Genomic DNA, 17,333 nt, shown 5'->3' with positions numbered 1-17,333 from the left:
CCTGTTTGTTGATAATTACCATTCATTATATGAATAATTACATATCATTGTATGGATATACCACAAGTTGTTTATCCATTCACCAGATGATGAACATTATGGTTGTTTCCAGTTTTTGATCATTGAAAATAAAGCTATGAAGAGGCAAAAACCAGAGCCGATCAGTGGAATGTTAACTATGCGGAAACATCTGCTAAAACACAAGCTAATGTTGACAAGGTATTTTTTGATTTAATGAAGGAAATTCGAGCCAGAAAGATGGAAGACAACAAAGAAAAGAATGGAAAAAAGAAGAGGAAAAGTTTAGCCAAGAGAATCAGAGAAAGATGCTGCATTTTATAATCAAAGCCCAAACTCCCTTCTTATCTTGACCATACTAATAAATATAATTTATAAGCTTTGCCATTGAAGGCTCAATTGACTGAAATTACTTTAACATTTTGGAGATCATGTATCTCTAGAAGCATGAATTGGAACTGCACTGAAAGTCAAATTCACTTAAAAAAGAAATTAACATGGCTTCACCAAGAAAAAGAAAAAGCTTTTGTGTGTGCACAATTTCATTCCTAAGTAAATACCTAGGAGTGTAATTGCTGGATCATGTAAATGCATGATTAATTTTATAGTAAAAGACAAACTGTTTACCAAAGTGGTTGGACCATTTTGGATTCCCATCAGGAACATATGAGAGGTCCAGCTTCTCCATGTTGTCAACATTTGATACCGTTTTTAAAATTCTGGCGATCTTACTGGCTATGTAGTGATAAGCATGCCTTTCGTTTCCTACCCATACTAGTCTACTTATGTAACCCCACTTTAAAACTGATCATTTTATTAATTTCAGGAAAAATCTAAACCATGTAAAGGGTCTAAAAGAAAATAACTGGCTTGATTCTGCTTATATTTTGTTTCCATTTTTCTGCACGAAATCCCCAGGCTCTCTAGGAAACATAAAACCGGTGTCAGGCGGCAGCACCAGCTCGATGGAGCTCTCGCAGCTGGGCTCTTCATTTAAGGCTCCAACATCTAAGGCCTGCGCGTACTTGCAACGTTTCCTCGCGCCTCCCCGGCACCTTTCTAAGAATTTCCCAGGGAACCGCGCGGCGCGAAGCGGGGCGGGCTCTTCAGGCTCCGCCCCTTACCGGCACCCACCCACTACCCAGGACAAGGCCGCAGGCTGGAGAAGGAAGGTAGCTTCCGGTCTCGCGATTGGCTCTAATCCCGCGAGAAGAGAAGATAGCCGCCTCTGTCGAAGGCTGTCGGTAGCGAGGAAGGGGGTGTGGCCGGGGAGCGCGAAGTCCCAAGGCGTGAGGGAGAGGAGGCGGGGTCGCGCGCACCGGGCGTACGCATGCGCGCACGCGGCCGGTCGGGCTGGGCTGAGAGGGGAGGGGTTGGCGGCGGCGGCCCAGGCGGCGTCGTTATTTCCGCGATCTGGACGGTGCGTGGCGGCGCGGGTGGCCACGGGAGAAGTAGGTAGGGACAGCCGTGCGGAGCCATTGAGACTTCTTCCCTCCGGTGTCAGAGAGCCGCAGCACCCCGCGCGCGTGGCGGACCCTGGGGACGCCAGGTCACCCTGCGGCCCCTGCCCTCCCGCCGCGCTTCAGGTAGGAAATGCGGGGTTCCCCGTGCCCGCTGCCCGCCGGCGCCCTGGCCTTACTCGGTGTTATCGGGGCGACAACCTGGCACCGGGCATGCCAGTTCTCCCGCGCGACGACAGCCCTGTCCTTATCTCCGTGCCCGTGGGGCTGGGGCCGGGCCGGGCTGACCCGGGTGGGGCGGTCCCCTCCTCAGGTGCTACCCCGCCCTGAGCCCGGCGGCTGGGGCCCGGCGGTGCGCTCCCTCACGCCATGCTCCCCGGACAGGCTGTGTAGGGGTCCGGCCGGGCCGGGAGAGGTTGGCCCGGCGAGCTCCGGGCAGGTGAGGGACCACCTTGACTTGAGTAGTTCCTGGGGTCTTGGGCTTCGAGAGGGGACCCTGAAGAGTGCCTTGGTTATTTGTGGCCAGTGTTGGAAGTAGGAAGCTCTGGAGTTGGTTCTCTTTGGGCCAGTGGTGGGATGGTTTGTGATTTTTTTCTTCCTAAATAGGCAAAGCAGCAGCAGTGTTAATTGACGTGGGATTTAATTGCAGTAAGATAGGTTTTTACAGTGCGGTCCTCAAACTCAGAAGAGCTCTGCTTAAAGAGTTTAGTAAGACTTTCATCCAATGCTTAAACGCACATGGTTTGCAAATACTCTTGCCCTGAAAGCTACATCCTCTCTTTTACACCAATATTAATTTTATAGGAATAATGGTTATGAAAGCTTCTGTAGACGATGATGATTCAGGATGGGAGCTCAGTATACCAGAAAAGATGGAAAAAAGCAATACAAACTGGGTGGACATAACCCAAGATTTTGAAGAAGCTTGTCGAGGTGAGTTTGAATTTTTGAATTAGAAGTTCAAAATTTGGGAAAGGGTGCAATAAAAATGTGGATTGTGATTTATAAACTATCTCAATAAATGGAAAAAAAATCAACATGTGTGGTTTATCGAGTTTGTTAACCATACTTATTCATCCTCTATCCTCTGATTTTAACTTTCATTTAAAGCCAGTTTATATAGGATATAGCATTAAATACAGATGTTCCGGCAGTTTCTTGGGTTAAAATTTTCTAACTTTTAAATAACAAGTTAGAGAGCACATAGCAATAATTTCAAACTGGAAATACAAATTCTGTCGCCCTAAAGACGGGAGTATTATTGTATATTTGAGGTTTGAAAATAATCGGATCATGTCATTCCCTGCTTAATATTCTCCAGTGGCTTTCTGTTGCATGTAGAATAAAATTCAAACTTCTTCCCTTTGGCCTATGTGATATAGTGTCTGACTCAGACTTTTTTTGGTACCACTGCTCCACTAGACTCATTATGTTCAGTCATGAGATCCTTATCTCATTAAACACACTAAGGTCGTGTTCCCGGGTCTTTACATAGCTGGCTCCTTCCTGACCACTTAAATGTTACTGTCCCAGGGACTTCTCTGGTGGTCCAGCGGTTAAGACTCTGTGCTCCCAATGCAGGGGGCCCAGGTTCCATCCCTAGTGAGGGAACTAGATCCCTCATGCTGCAATTAAGACCCGGTGCAGCCAAATAAATAAATAAATATTTTTTTAAAAATGTTACCGTCCCAGTGAGGTCTCAAAAGCCAATCTAAGCAGATTTATCCCCTCATTCTCTTCTATCCAGCTCCACCTCAGTTGAATCACCCTGCTTTATTTTCTTCGTAGCACTTACCTACTGTGAGAAACCATCATTTTCAATTATCTTTTATTGTTAGCTTCATCCACTGAAATATAAGCTTTGTGAGTGCAGAAATCCTGTCGATAACCCTAGCACACAGAACGGTGCCTGGCACATAGTAAGTTCAGTAGATGCTTGGGCATAAATGATTGGAGAAATAAGCATGTTTGTTGTATGAGAGGAGAGAGCCTTAGAGAGGGAGAGAATGAAGGTAAGAGAAAGGAACAAATGATAGAGTGAGAGCTTGAACTTTTAAGAGAGGATGGGATCAAGAACATTGTAGAGAAATTAACCTCAGGAAAAGAATAGGGACTTACTGAGACAGGAGAATGAAGGTTAAGATGATGAAGATACAGGTATATTTCTAAGTGGGTGGGGAGGAATGGTGGAGGGATTCACACCTTGATGGCTTCTATTTTCTTGGTGAACAGAGGGTTAGACTTTTAGTGATGGTGACGTGTGTTTAGAGTAGTGCTCCTAAGGAGAGGAGTAAAGACTTGGAGCAGCTGCAGGTGGAAAGGGAGCCAGCTGAGTATAAGCAAAGCGATAACTCATGTGCTTACCCTTCGACTGTTTTGAAATACATGTCCAGTTGAAGTATGCCTACGTGAGATAGTGGAAAGAACGTTAGACTGAGCATTGGGTGACTGCCCAAATATGTGTCTCTAAGGGTGAATGAAGTGTAAGTTACAGTGTAGTTTTTGTGCTCAGTGTTCTTAGACTATTAAGTGGATCACACCTGTAATCTTGAATTGATTTTCAGTGACCTATAAAGGTTTTATGAAGTATATATGGCTTGAGTTGGGCCATAAAGGAGTGGTCAAGTTTCTGTTAAGTGAATGTTAGGGAATTACTCTAAACTGAGATGAACCATTAGAGCCAAAGTTCAGTGAGACTTTTATGTTTTTTAAAATATAAATTTATTTATGTATTTATTTTTGGCTGTGTTGGGTCTCTGTTGCTACATGTGGGCTTTCTCTCGTTGTGGCGAGTGGGCGCTACACTTTGTTGCGGTGTGTGGGCTTCTCGTTGCGGTGGCTTCTCGTTGCGGAGCAGAGGCTCTAGGCGCCTGGGCTTCAGTATTTGTGGCACACAGGCTCAGTCATTGTGGCTCGCGGGCTCTAGAGTGCAGGCTCAGTAGTTGTGGCGCACAGGCTTAGCTGCTCTACAGCATGTGGGATCTTCCTGGACCAGGGCTCGAACCCGTGTCCCCTGCATTGGCAGGCGGATTCTTAACCACTGCACCACCAGGGAAGCCCAGAGACCTTTATGTTTGATGAACAGTGAATAATTCTGCTTCTTTGGGGAAGGAACCTTGAGTAGAAAATACGGTTTAATACCTGCTTCAGTGTGGATTGAGAGAGTGTGGCATATCATTTTGTTGCCAGCATCAGACTGTCCTATTAAATACTCCTCCATAATTAACACTTGTACTGTCTCAAGTGGCTCAAATGTGAGGTATACTTCTTGAAACTAAAAAGTTGATATAGAATTAATCTTTATGTATGATTTTAGGACTGAAGGCTGTTAGCATTCTTGAGCCTATGGTATTAATAATTTGTTTTCCCTCCTGAAATAATCAGATTCATAGCCTTGATTATAGGTTAGACTTCTAACACCTTTCTGAAAACTAAATTTAATACACATACCATTACATCTTTTTCTTAACTGTCGCGGTGGTTTCTCTTTGATAACAGTGTGATGGCATTTAGATAGACTTTGGTGATTTCGGGGGAGGGGAGTACTATAAAATAATCTGCATACTGATGACAGCGTTTTTCATGCACATTTCTACTTATTCTTTTAGTGGCTTTTCAAAATCTTCTGGATCAAATTCTAACTTGCATCATTTATTTCTTATTGGTCACATGGCACACATTCCTGCCACATTTCCTATAGCTGACATTGAGGCTTTTTTTTTTTTCTTTTCCAAATTATTTTGAATGTGTAGTGCCATCAGTGTTATTTTACCTGATATGTAACATATCATTCGTCTAAATTACACCTCTGAGCTTCCCTTTTCTGGGAAACCTTGCCTAATTCAGTCCATCTCATTTTATTACCTGTAAAGCCTCTGCTCTTTATATTCCATTTGTTTGTCTATATTCCATTTGTTTTTCTATATTTAGGTACTTGCTGAATTACAAAGTTACAACTTAGACACTTCACTTAAACATAAATGATCATAAAAGATACACTGCTGCTGCCGCTTCTGCCTGCTAGATTCCCTTCTTCCACACTTGCTCTTCATAGCCAACAACCTATCCTAGGATGTTGACACCATTAGGTGTCTAGAGCCCAGAGGTAATCCAAGGTCAGCTATAATTACTTTTCTTCTTTTTAAATTCTAATTTAGGAGGATATGGGCCCATCCTCTCATCCTATTTTCTTCTCTCTTTGATGGCTTAGTTCATTCTTCCTTAGTCAATCTTTATAACAGGTATCACTGTTTAGGACCCCCATGAGCCATCCAGTTCCTTTAGGTCTTGCCTAGTACTTTCAGAAAACTTTTGTTGTTTTCTCTTCCCTCATTTAAATTCCAGGATGCTTAAGCCTCTTATTTCTCTTCTTTCCTGTTGTCTTCTCTCACCCAGGACGATATATTTGTTTTTAAGAATAAATGAATATTCTAAGGTCATGTTTCTTCAAACCAGAGAATATCTGGATCTTGTACTTCAGAAGTATGAGAACCTGTATTACATGAAATGCTGTCATTGTGGGTGATTGCCAGGAACCAGCATAATTATGAACACAAGCTTGGGCCCTGACACTAGCAATACTTGGTTATAATGTTATCATCCATTTGGTCTGGAATATGTTTCTGTAATCTTTTAAAAAGGTTATCATTGAACTGATGGCATAGCATTTAACAATTATTGTAGAAGAAGTATAGATTCTTGATAAAATTTTAATGGACTTTCACTCCACCCCCTCAATTCATGAACCCCAGTTTGAGAATCATTGTTCTATGCATTTGCTGTTTGTTACCATTCTAAGAGGAAAAAGATGGACAAAAGTTGTCCTGATGAAAGATCAGGGCAACCTGTAAAACATTTTTTTAAGTGATTTTGGTTTTGGAAATGAAAATTATGTTTTCCTTGTTCTATACTATCAAGAATATTTTTAGTGGTGGGGCATGGATGGGGTGAACAGCACTGGTAATTGTGGATCGTTCTTGTTCTCCACCAGGGGTGATTTTGCCCCTGAAGGGACATTTGCCAATGTCTTGAGACGTGTTTGGCTGTCACATTTGGGGGTTTGCTACCAGTGTCTAGTGGGTGCACATTGAGGATGCAGCTAATCATCTGATGCATGGGATGGCCCCCACAAAAAATAAGTTTTCTGCCCAAAATATCAGTAATGCTGCTTAGTTCACTCCATTTAGATTACTTTTAAGAATGTTCAGCTATCATTTAACCTCTTTGACCTTGGATTTTTTTAGGAAAGGAACACATGGATGTCATAAGACCTCTAACGACTAGCGTTAAATAGCACATGCAGTAGGAAGGGAATGGGGCCTTTGTTGCATTTTGAAGGCTCTTCTTACCAGATTTCCCCCTTAATCTTGTATTGTTTTTCCTGCTCTATGTTAGGAGCTTTGGTCAATAGAAAAGGTGTCCTCAGAAGTCACCATTTCCCCCCTGTTAGTTGGTTATTTTAGTAATCATGATTCTAGATAGCAGGCTTTTATTGCTGTTTCTTGATTCCCCCAGTCCCATTTGGGCATTATCTATGGACTTCCCCCCACATAGTTAGAGCTATGCAAATATTATTCATAGCTGAGCCAAAGAGTAAAACTGATGTTGCTTTTCCCTTCCTACACATTTCTGTTTTATGCAAAAAAATTTACTCAGAAACCATGTACTTGTCATTAATTCTACCTTACACCCTTCATCAGCTGTCTAAATCTTCTTATTCAGGCACATCAGACATCCTATTGTTTTTAATCTCCATAAAGAAATTTCTTCTCAAGTCCCTTACTTTGCTCAGATCTGAACTTTTGCCTTTTGTACCTGGTGTGATCCTGAGATCTTCCTTCATCGTCAGCCTGGGGTTTCTTACTTTTCTCCCTTGTTTTGATTAGACATCTTTATTATCTTCCTGAGTAAAACGCATGGGAGATAGAGTTTTTTAAGACTCTGGGTGTCTGAAAATGTCTTTATTGTATCCTCCCACTTTATTGATAATACATCTGGGTATGTTTGAGAATTTTGAGCATATTGCTCAAGTGTCTGATGACATTCTGATTACTGAGCTTTCATATGTAACCTTTTAGTATCTTTTCTTTGTTCCCCATGTCCAGAACTTTCACAATGGTTTGCTTTGTTGATGACTCTGGAGCCCTTTTACTTTGATCTTTCAGTTCTAGGGAATTTTTTCTTTTTTTCTTAAAAATAGTTTTATTTTAAATCCAAATGAATTTTTAGTTTAAATCCAAACTTTTGCAAAAACTAAACACTGTCTTAATTAAGTATATACCTAAAATATCAATGATTTAACTTGCTTCTGTGTATAGTTTTTCCATACATGAGCACCACCATGATCATTACCATTACAACTACAGCATTCTTTTTTTTTAAAAAAATTAATTAATTAATTAATTTTTGGCTGTTTGGTCTTCGTTGCTGCACATGGGCTTTCTCTAGTTGGGGCGAATGGGGACTACTCTTCATTGCGGTGCACGGGCTTCTCATTGCAGTGGCTTCTCGTTGCGAAGCACAGGCCCTAGGCTCGCAGGATTCAGTAGTTGTGGCACACGGGCTCAGTAGTTGTGGCTCGAGGGCTCGAGAGTGCAGGCTCAGTAGTTGTGGTGTTCGGGCTTAGTTGCTCCGCGGCATGTGGGATCTTCCCAGACCAGGGCTCAAACCTGTGTGCCCTGCATTGGCAGGCAGATTCTTAACCACTGCACCACCAGGGAAGTCCCACAGCATTCTTTTTTAAAACTTGTTTTTCATCCAGAATTTCACACATTAATTTTTCAGTTGGATATTTAAATTCCACTCTTAATCATGAATGACAGAAATGCCAGTCAAAGATATCCTCTGTTCTTCCTTACTGTTGACTCTCTCTCTTTCACGTGGCTTTCTGAGTTTGGCAATTGTCAACAGATTTACGGAGCTGCGGGAAGACGCCGATGACCCCATTTCATTCTTCCTTCCCTCTGTAATTCCTGTGTCTTTGTAAGGATAGGCTCTCCACTTCAATACAAGTCTTGCACAGGATGTTCTACACATATATTTTTGTATATTTATTGAAAAAAATCCGTGTATAAATGGACCCATGCAGTTCAAACGCATGTTGTTCACGGGACAACTGTAGATCCTTCACATGCCTTCTCAACACTGCACTCCACGTACCACTGAGTGACAAACATGGATGGGTTCATTTATCTTGAGTCTTTCTTCTTTTATATGTGGAATATGCTATTCAAGTCTGATAGGTTTTTGCTTCAGTTTGGTCTTTTCTGTTTCACATATTCTGTGGGGAACTTTCTTGAATTACTCTATTTCCTCTTTGTTTTTTTTCTCTATTCACATTATGGAGTGTTTACTTTTTGGATATTGAAACGTCTAGGCTGATTATCTGTTTTTTTCTTATGCTTTCTTGCCCATTTTCCATCTCTGTATTTTTCCTCAATGCTATGGACTGAATGTGTCCCCCCAAATCATATATTGAAACCTAATGATGATATTAAGAGATGGGGCCTTTGGGAGGTGCTTAGGTCATCATAGTGGAGCCCACATGATTGGGATTGATGTTCCTATGAAAAAAACCCCCACAGAGCCTCCCTAGTCCCTTTTGCCATGTGAAGTTATAGTGAAAAGATGGCTGTCTAGGAAGTGGGCCCTCTCCAGACACTGAATCTGGTGGTACTTTGATCTCAGACTTTCTAGCGTCCAGAACTGTGAGAAATAAAAGTTTGTTATTCATAGGGCACCCAATTTATGGTATTTTGGTTATAGCTGCCTGAGTGGACTAAGACTCTCAATTTAATTTTTCTTTTCTGCTGTAATGTTTTTCATTTCTAAGATTTATTTCCCTCTGAATGTTTCTTTTTTTAATTAGAGTGTTTTTGTTTCAGGGTTGCACTATTTTTTCTAAGAATAATAATAGTTCTTTTTTTTTTTTTTTTGCGGTACGCGGGCCTCTCACTGTTGTGGCCTCTCCCGTTGCGGAGCACAGGCTCCGGACGCGCAGGCTCAGCGGCCATGGCTCACGGGCCCAGCCGCTCCGCGGCACGTGGGATCTTCCCAGACCAGGGCACGAACCCGTGTCCCCTGCATCGGCAGGCGGACTCTCAACCACTGCGCCACCAGGGAAGCCCAATAATAGTTCTTTTGAAATTTTGTTTCCCAACATGGTATCTTTCCTCCAACTTGCCTTTTTTAGTTTGTTTTCTTTGGTTTCTATCATTCGTGTTAGGGGATTACTTCAGATATCTAAGAATCCTTTGTTGCCTGTCGAAGTGGGGGGAGGGGGGGCTGCCAAAAAGCCAGCTGGAAGCTCCGAATTTTTGAGCAGGACTCCTCTGCTATGAACGCCAGTATCAGGTGATCTTACTTGGCTTTTGTGTTGGAGAACCTTTGGTGTCAGTTATTTATCTCCTTCCTCTTGGAAAGATTATATTCTGTAGAGAAAATTTATCTAATCTCCTACTTGAGGTTGAAGATTTGACTGTCTGCCTGTGATTTAACAGTTAAGTGGGGGAAGAGGTCTGGAATTTTCACATAGTCACTTAATGCCCCCTCTTTCCAGTACTGAACGGCTACCCTTCAAATAACCTGTCCCTGGAGATTTTTTGGTTTGCCCTTTTCAAAGAAGACCTTCACTATTATCCAGGGTGAGGGAGGGGTAGTTATCTTCTGTAAATTAGGGCAGGGCTCTGGGCAGTCTGATGGCTCAGTTCTCTATATTTTAGCACATCTTTATATCCTCACTTTCAGAGGTAAGTGGTAAATCGGGGTGGTTTTGGCTTTCTCCACTGCTGGTTTTATTTTTCTTGGGTTTGCTAGGAAACGACTTGTTTTTCTGTTTCCAAGTTTCCCTAATTTTGTTGTATTATTTCTGCACCAATTTTTCCTCTTCCTTTAGGTTCATAGCTTTTTTAAAAAAAAATTTTTTTTTCCTTTAATTGTTTAAATGAGATTTCAGGAGGGAGTTAAAGGTTGTTGCATGTGTTCAGTTGGCCACCTTTACCCAGGGGTAAACTTTTAATTCATCTGTTTAATTATCAGTGTACAACATTATTGGATTCCAGCTATATCATAGATTCAGTAGGGTCTTCATAGCGACCCTAGCAGGGAACTTAACCATGATTTACAATGTTATGTGTAGAAATATATTCAAAGATCTGTAATACCAGTTTTCAAATTATCTTCTCATTTATAAGGGGGTAAAATGTATTTGCGTTGTCAAATAGTTACATGTTTTTCTCATCCCGTTAGATTACTTTTCTTCAGGAGAATGATCGTATGCTTCAAGTGCTTAGCACTGCTGCAAACCCAAACTCCAGCTACAAGTTATAGTTCATTGTTCATTTCCAAGGCAAAAGGGAGGATGTCCTAAGGAACTTTAACAGAATCATCTAGTACATCTTCATTTTACAGATGATAAAATCAGGGCCTAGAGTGATCGACTTGCTTCTAGGTCTGTGGAGTATTCAGTGAAGCTATTTGGTACCCAAATCTACCCTAAGTATATGGTAAATTATTACAGCAGTTCTCAATTTTTTGGTATCAGAACCCCATTATACTCTTAAAAATACCCTCTTATGCTTTTAAAAAGTATTGTTTATGTGTATTATATGTATATTGATGTTTACGGTATTAGAATTTGAAACAAATTTTAAAAATACTTGTTCATTTGAAAATGGTAATAAACCCATTGCATGTCAGCAGAACGTTTTTAAAATGAAAAATGTATTTTCCAAAACAAAGAACAAATTTGAAGAGTGGCATTGTTTTATACTTTTGAAAATCTCTTTGATGTTGGCATAATAGAGGGCACCTGAATTCCTTATCTGCTTCTGTGTTCAGTCTGTTGCCACATGTCGTTTTGGTAGAAGTATAGGAGGTATATCAGGCCTCACCAAATATGTAGTTAAAAGATGGTGGAACCTTTTCAGGTAATTGTGGATATTCTTTGCTACTATACCAGAACTTGGCAGGTGGTAGTTTTCTTAAAGATTAAGTTTGCAGTGTGGAATCTGAAAGCATATCAGTGGACCTTTCATGCTGTGTTACATAAAGTATATTGGTCTGTCTAGAACGTTGAATGGATCTTTTATCCATGCCTAATTTTGTAACATGCATTGGTATTTGCAAAATATTGGTTTAGTGAGTTAAGCACATTTTCTAAGTGTTGGCACACTTCATTATACAGTATTAAAAAGCACATTTGTTAATATCGCCACAGTATCCTCAGGAAAGCCTTTTAAAGTATTGGGACACTGTCAAGTTCACAGTGGCAGATACATGTTTTCCAAAATTCTGATTTTTTTCTTGAAAGCTCAAATTTTATCACTGGCAATAAACCTTGTCAGTTATTTTCCTAAAGCGACAAACTCATTTATTTTCTAGAAGATGCTATATTGTCAAGTCTGAATAACTAATTTGTCACTGTTCTTTCAAGTAAAAGTGGTGTTACATGATAGTTGTGCAAGAGCTTTTCCTTGAGACAGTCTCTTACTTTGGTAAGCAGAGGAAGTGTTTATGTATACTTCCCGTTTGTCAAATAGAATATTAAAAAGATGTATTCAAAGATTGAAATTTAATTAAGTATATCAGGACCAGCCCTAGGATGAAGTGAGTGAGGCAGTTAGGGTACAAAATTTAAGAAGGCACTACTTGAAAGTGCCTCCTTAAATTTTGCACCCTACATGCCTTACTTGCACTCTGGTCCTGGCCCTGGGATTAATAATTTTTACTGTTCCATCAAGGACTTCTTAAGTGAAAGTGCATGGAAGTGAAGAATACACTGTTTATCTTGGGGCCACTGTCTTGATTTGTGCTGAAGCTACAGAGTTTTGCCCTTTTCCTCTTTACACCATTGCTTTTGCATCATCATTGTAAATGTCAACGCAATGAAATAAATTTTAGTATTATTTACAAAATGTATTAGTATTATTTTAGTATTTTAGTTTTAGTATTATAACAAAATGACTTTAACATCACAGACTCCTGTGTTCTCAAACCATCTTTGAGAACCACTGTATGTTCTATTATGCTTCGTTACAGTATTTTGATAAATGCTTCTCATTGATTTATCTGTTTTGGTACATGGAACTTTAAAAAATGAATGTCATTTAACTTATTAGCTAGGGAGATTAGTAATATTCTGAGAACTGCTTCTTTATGTCAGGAGTTGACCATCAACATTTAAGCTACTTAAAAATGATACAGTAGTGGTCCTCCCTTTACTTGCACATTGAAATCATCTGGAGTACTTTAAAACCACTCTATGGGTCCCACTCCTAGAATTTGATTGGTTTGGGGTGCTGATTGGACATTGGGGTTTTCAAAAGCTCCCCAGTTGATACTGATATGCAGCCAAGGTTGAGAACTGCTGCCTTATGGAGGATTAACACTCTTTTGATCAGCTGTTTATGCAGGTGTTTTCTACATTATTTAAATAAAATGTAATAAAAAATAGTTTTGACACTGTTCCTGGGACAAAAAGAGATTAGATTATGATGCCAAGTAGTTTAAAAACAACTTGAGAAATAGCATACAGTTCTGTGAAAAAGTTTACTTAGGGAGAAATGTATTAGTGGTTTTTTAAAATGAGGCTGATAATTCTGGTTGTATTATTGTAGCCTGTGATGGATCACTTGTTAATTCTCAGAAGTTCAATTTATAGTTAGTGTTTAAATATTCACTGTGTAGAAGACATTATATTAGTAATTGAGTGGAAATAATATGACCATTTCTTAGAAAATGAAGTTTAAAGGACTGCAAGCACATTCTCAGGTGCTAATATTTTGTTTAATTTTTTTCTTAGAATTAACAGTTAAATATAAATATGGTATTATTCAAAAGATTTTTCTCTTTGTTTCTTTTAGAATTAAAGTTGGGAGAACTGCTTCATGATAAGCTGTAAGTATTTGTGTCCTTTGAAATAGTGTAGTGTAATATTTCCATCTATTTTGTCTCCTGTGCAGTAGTATTCCTTGAAGTCTGAGTAATTTTACATTTCAAAGCTGTAAGAATAACCCTAATTATATATTTTTAACCTTGGTCAGCTGTTTTGGGGCAGCTGACCTTAGTCATGATAGGAAGTTGTTGTACCTAGTGAAACTGAGACTTATGGTCATTCCTTGAGGGTAGGTGTACAGGATGTGGAATTTCTTGAAAAAAGGTACTGGTTGCATGTCGTATGTGATAGGCTGGTTGATGACCAGAGGTAGGTGATTAAATGCCTAGATGAAAGTAGATTGAGAATCCCTAGAAAGGTAAATGAAAGGAAATTCTTGATTATATTTATACTCCCATAGATAGCCTCAGTTCCCATACTGCTGTGGCCAGACTCAATTTTAAAGGTTGGGAGTATGAAATTTTAAATTAGTAAGTAGACAAGATTGGACATTTGTTAGGGGAAGTAGAAACTTGAAATTTAGTTCTTCTCAGACTTCAGTGACATCAGAATCATCAGAAGGGTTTTTAAAGACAGATTTCTGGAACCCACCCCCAGAGTTCCTTATTTAGTAGTCTAGTGTGGGATCACAGAAGTTGCATTTCTCAAGTTCTCAGGTGAGATTGATGCTGCTGATCTAGGGACCACACTTTGAGAACTACTGTAGGTCATCATTTTGATGTCACAGGCAATGATAGGAAGGATATAATGAAATCAAACCATAAGCTAATGCAGGAAAGAATGTGGCTCCTGACTGGAATAACATTTGAGAGAGGGCCGCTAGAGGGACATAGCCCTCATCATTTCCCCAAGGTTTTAGACACTGAGCCCAGGGATCATGATTGCTAGCAGCCTACCCTGGCCATCTATTAAATTTGTATCCTTTTAATCCATATCTTCTTTAACTGTCATTTCTTTTCCCCCTAGCATGTACGGTCTTCTAGCCTTCTATGTCATTTACTTATCTTTATTGTTTGTTTCCTTCCACTAGAACGTAAGCCCCGTGAGACAGGCAAATTTGTTTTGCTCACTCATGTATTTCAAGTGCCTAGAACAGTGCCTAGCACATAAGCAGGCACTCAGTATTTGTTGAATGCATGGAATAGCTAACTTACTGCTACTCTGGTTTCTGTAGCAATTTTACTAATAAAGCAAATACCTTATTTTTAAAAAAATTTTTTTATTGGAGTATAACTGCTTTACATTGTTTCGTTAGTTTCTGCTGTACAATGAAGTGAATCAGCTATATGTATACTTATATCTCCTTCCTCTTGAGCCTCCCTCCCACCCCCCACCCCACCTGTCTAGGTCATCACAGAGCACTGAGCTGAGCTTCCTGTGCTTTATAGCATGTTCCCGCTAGCTGTTTTATGCATGGTAGTGTATATATGTCAATCCTAATCTCCCAATTTGTCTCACCCTTCTCTTCCCTGCTGCCTGTGTCCACGTGTCCGTTTTGTACACCTGTGTCTCTGTTCCTGCCTTGCAAATAGGTTCATCTGTACCATTTTTCTAGATTCCACATATATGCATTAATATACGATATTTGTTTTTCTCTTTCTGGCTCACTTCACTCTGTATGACAGACTCTAGGTCCATCCACATCTCTACAAATGACCCAATTTCGTTCCTTTTTATGACTGAGTAATATTCCATTGTATATGTGTGCCACATCTTCTTTATCCATTCATCTTTTGTTGGACATTTAGGTTGTTTCCACATCCTGGCTATTGTAAATAGTGCTGCAATGAACATTGGGGTACATGTGTCCTTTTGAATGGTTTTCTCAGGGTATATGCCCAGTAGTGGGATTGCTGGGTCATATGGTAGACTTTATTGATCTAGGGTTTTAATTGTGCCATTAACAACTTTTCTTTAGTTGTTTTCATATAAGTAATAAACGGATACTTTGTTTTTAATAAATTTAAACATTAGAGATGAAGCAGCAGAACTTCTAATGGCACCATCTCTCCAACACAATCTCTGTTCTTTGCTTGGAGATAGTCATTGTTATAAGTCATCAGATTGTTGCATGTCCTGGACCTATAAAAAATATATATACTTATATATGTGAATGAAATCTATAAAACTAGTTAACTGTAAATGGGGATATATAGTACAGTATTCAGCTATGCCATTTTTTATGTAAGGGACTTGAGCATCTGTGGAGGCTCCTGGAGCTAACCCCCTGTGGATAGCGAGGGTCGACTGTATTCTGCAAATTCCCCACCCCCCCTTTCAGTATATCTTGGAGATCTTTCCATGTTAACTCCACCTTGTTCTTTTTTTTTTTTTTTTTTTTTTTTTGCGGTTCGCGGGCCTCTCACTGCTGCGGCCTCTCCTGCTGCCGAGCAAAGGCTCCGGTTGCTCAGGCCCAGCGGCCATGGCCCACGGGCCCAGCCACTCTGCAGCATGTGGGATCCTCCCGGACCGGGGCATGAACCCATGTCCCCTGCATCGGTAGGCAGACCCCCAATCACTGCACCACCAGGGAAGCCCAACTTTGTTCATTTTAACTGCTGCTTTTTATTTTATAAAATGACTGTACCATAATTTTGTTCTATGGTATCCCTATTGATGGACATTCAGATTGCAACATTTTTTGGAAACATGGGAAAATTGAAAACATTTAATTTATACAAGCCTCTTTATACATATACATGTGCAAATGATTTTTAGGATAGAAGCCTAGAAATCAAATGACTGGATTTTAATGGATTCAGCCAAATTTTTTCCCTCACAAACGTCTTTATCAATTTACACTAACACCAACAGCATGTGAGAGTACAAATTTTTAAAAAAGTTTCCTTATACCCCCCCCCAAAAAAGCAGCATCATTTTGTTTTGCATTACTTGGTTACAGTAGAATTTGAATAGCTTTTTTTTTTTTTTTTTTTTTTTTTTTTTGCGGTATGCGGGCTTCTCACTGTTGTGGCCTCTGCCATTGCGCAGTGCTCCGGACACGCAGGCTCAGCGGCCATGGCTCACGGGCCTAGCTGCTGCGCGGCATGTGGGATCTTCCCGGACCGGGGCACGAACCCGTGTCCCCTGCATCGGCAGGCAGACTCTCAACCACTGTGCCACCAGGGAAGCCCTTGAATAGCTTTTTACTTTTTTATTAATAGTTTATATTTTCTCTTCTGTTAATTATCCATTCATGTCCTTTGCCTACTTTTCTGTGGATTATTTGCCTTTTCCTATTTGTATGAGTTAGTTATATATTCTGGATATTAACTTTTTCAAAATTACCTATATTAAAAATACTTCCCCTAGATAATTGTTAGTGTTTTAACTGACTGGTTTATTGTTGAATATAAATTTTTAATATTTTACACAGTTGGAGTTGTCAACTTTTTTCTTTGTAGCTTTGTAAATTATTAAAAGAGTTTTTGTTTGTTTGCTTATTTTAGGTTCAGAACTTAGATCTGCCTGGGGTTATATTATATTGCGTAAATCAAAGATTTCACTTTTTCAGGATGGTTAGCCATTTGTCTTAATAGTATTTATTGACTAATACACTGTTTTTCCACTAATTTGAAATTCCACCTTTATCATATGTACTTCCTACAAAAACATGGCTTTGGATTGTTTTTTTCTTCATCTGTGTATGCTAGAATGCTTTTAATTATTACAGGTTTATAGTATCTTTGATATTTGGTGAGTCCCTGTTGTTTTATTGAAAAGGTTCTTTTCCATTTTTGCATATTTTCTCTTTCCGCTTGACAAGCTCATTGAAAAACACCATTTGGGTTTTGATTTGCAACATTGCATCAGATTTATAGATGAGAGTTTTCTTCAGTATGCTCATATTGTCAGAGTATCTTAAATTGAAGCGTTAAGAGGTTTGATGGATTTCAGGGAGTGTCTCCTAAAGCTCTTCTTTTTTTTAGTTTTAATTGAATTATAGTTGATTTACAATGTCA

The 17,333-nt window shown here is 39.7% G+C and overlaps 1 protein-coding gene across 1 annotated transcript in view; it reads left to right on the top strand.

The window, feature by feature from the left end:
• The first annotated feature begins 1,231 nt into the window (after nucleotides 1-1,231).
• The window catches only part of NAA35 (N-alpha-acetyltransferase 35, NatC auxiliary subunit), a 97,207-nt gene continuing 81,105 nt past the window's right edge, over nucleotides 1,232-17,333 (top strand). Inside the window, exons 1-3 of the mRNA XM_059072441.2 lie at nucleotides 1,232-1,604; nucleotides 2,283-2,411; nucleotides 13,340-13,373. Of these exons, the coding sequence (XP_058928424.1) occupies nucleotides 2,288-2,411; nucleotides 13,340-13,373 (158 nt within the window). The 5' untranslated portion in view covers nucleotides 1,232-1,604; nucleotides 2,283-2,287. The remainder of the gene's footprint in view (nucleotides 1,605-2,282; nucleotides 2,412-13,339; nucleotides 13,374-17,333) is intronic.

This window comes from Kogia breviceps, chromosome 8 (genome assembly GCF_026419965.1).
Source record: "Kogia breviceps isolate mKogBre1 chromosome 8, mKogBre1 haplotype 1, whole genome shotgun sequence".
NCBI lineage: Eukaryota > Metazoa > Chordata > Mammalia > Artiodactyla > Physeteridae > Kogia > Kogia breviceps.
The sequence above is the reverse complement of the archived record's forward strand: the minus strand, read 5'-3'. Positions and strand labels throughout refer to the sequence as shown.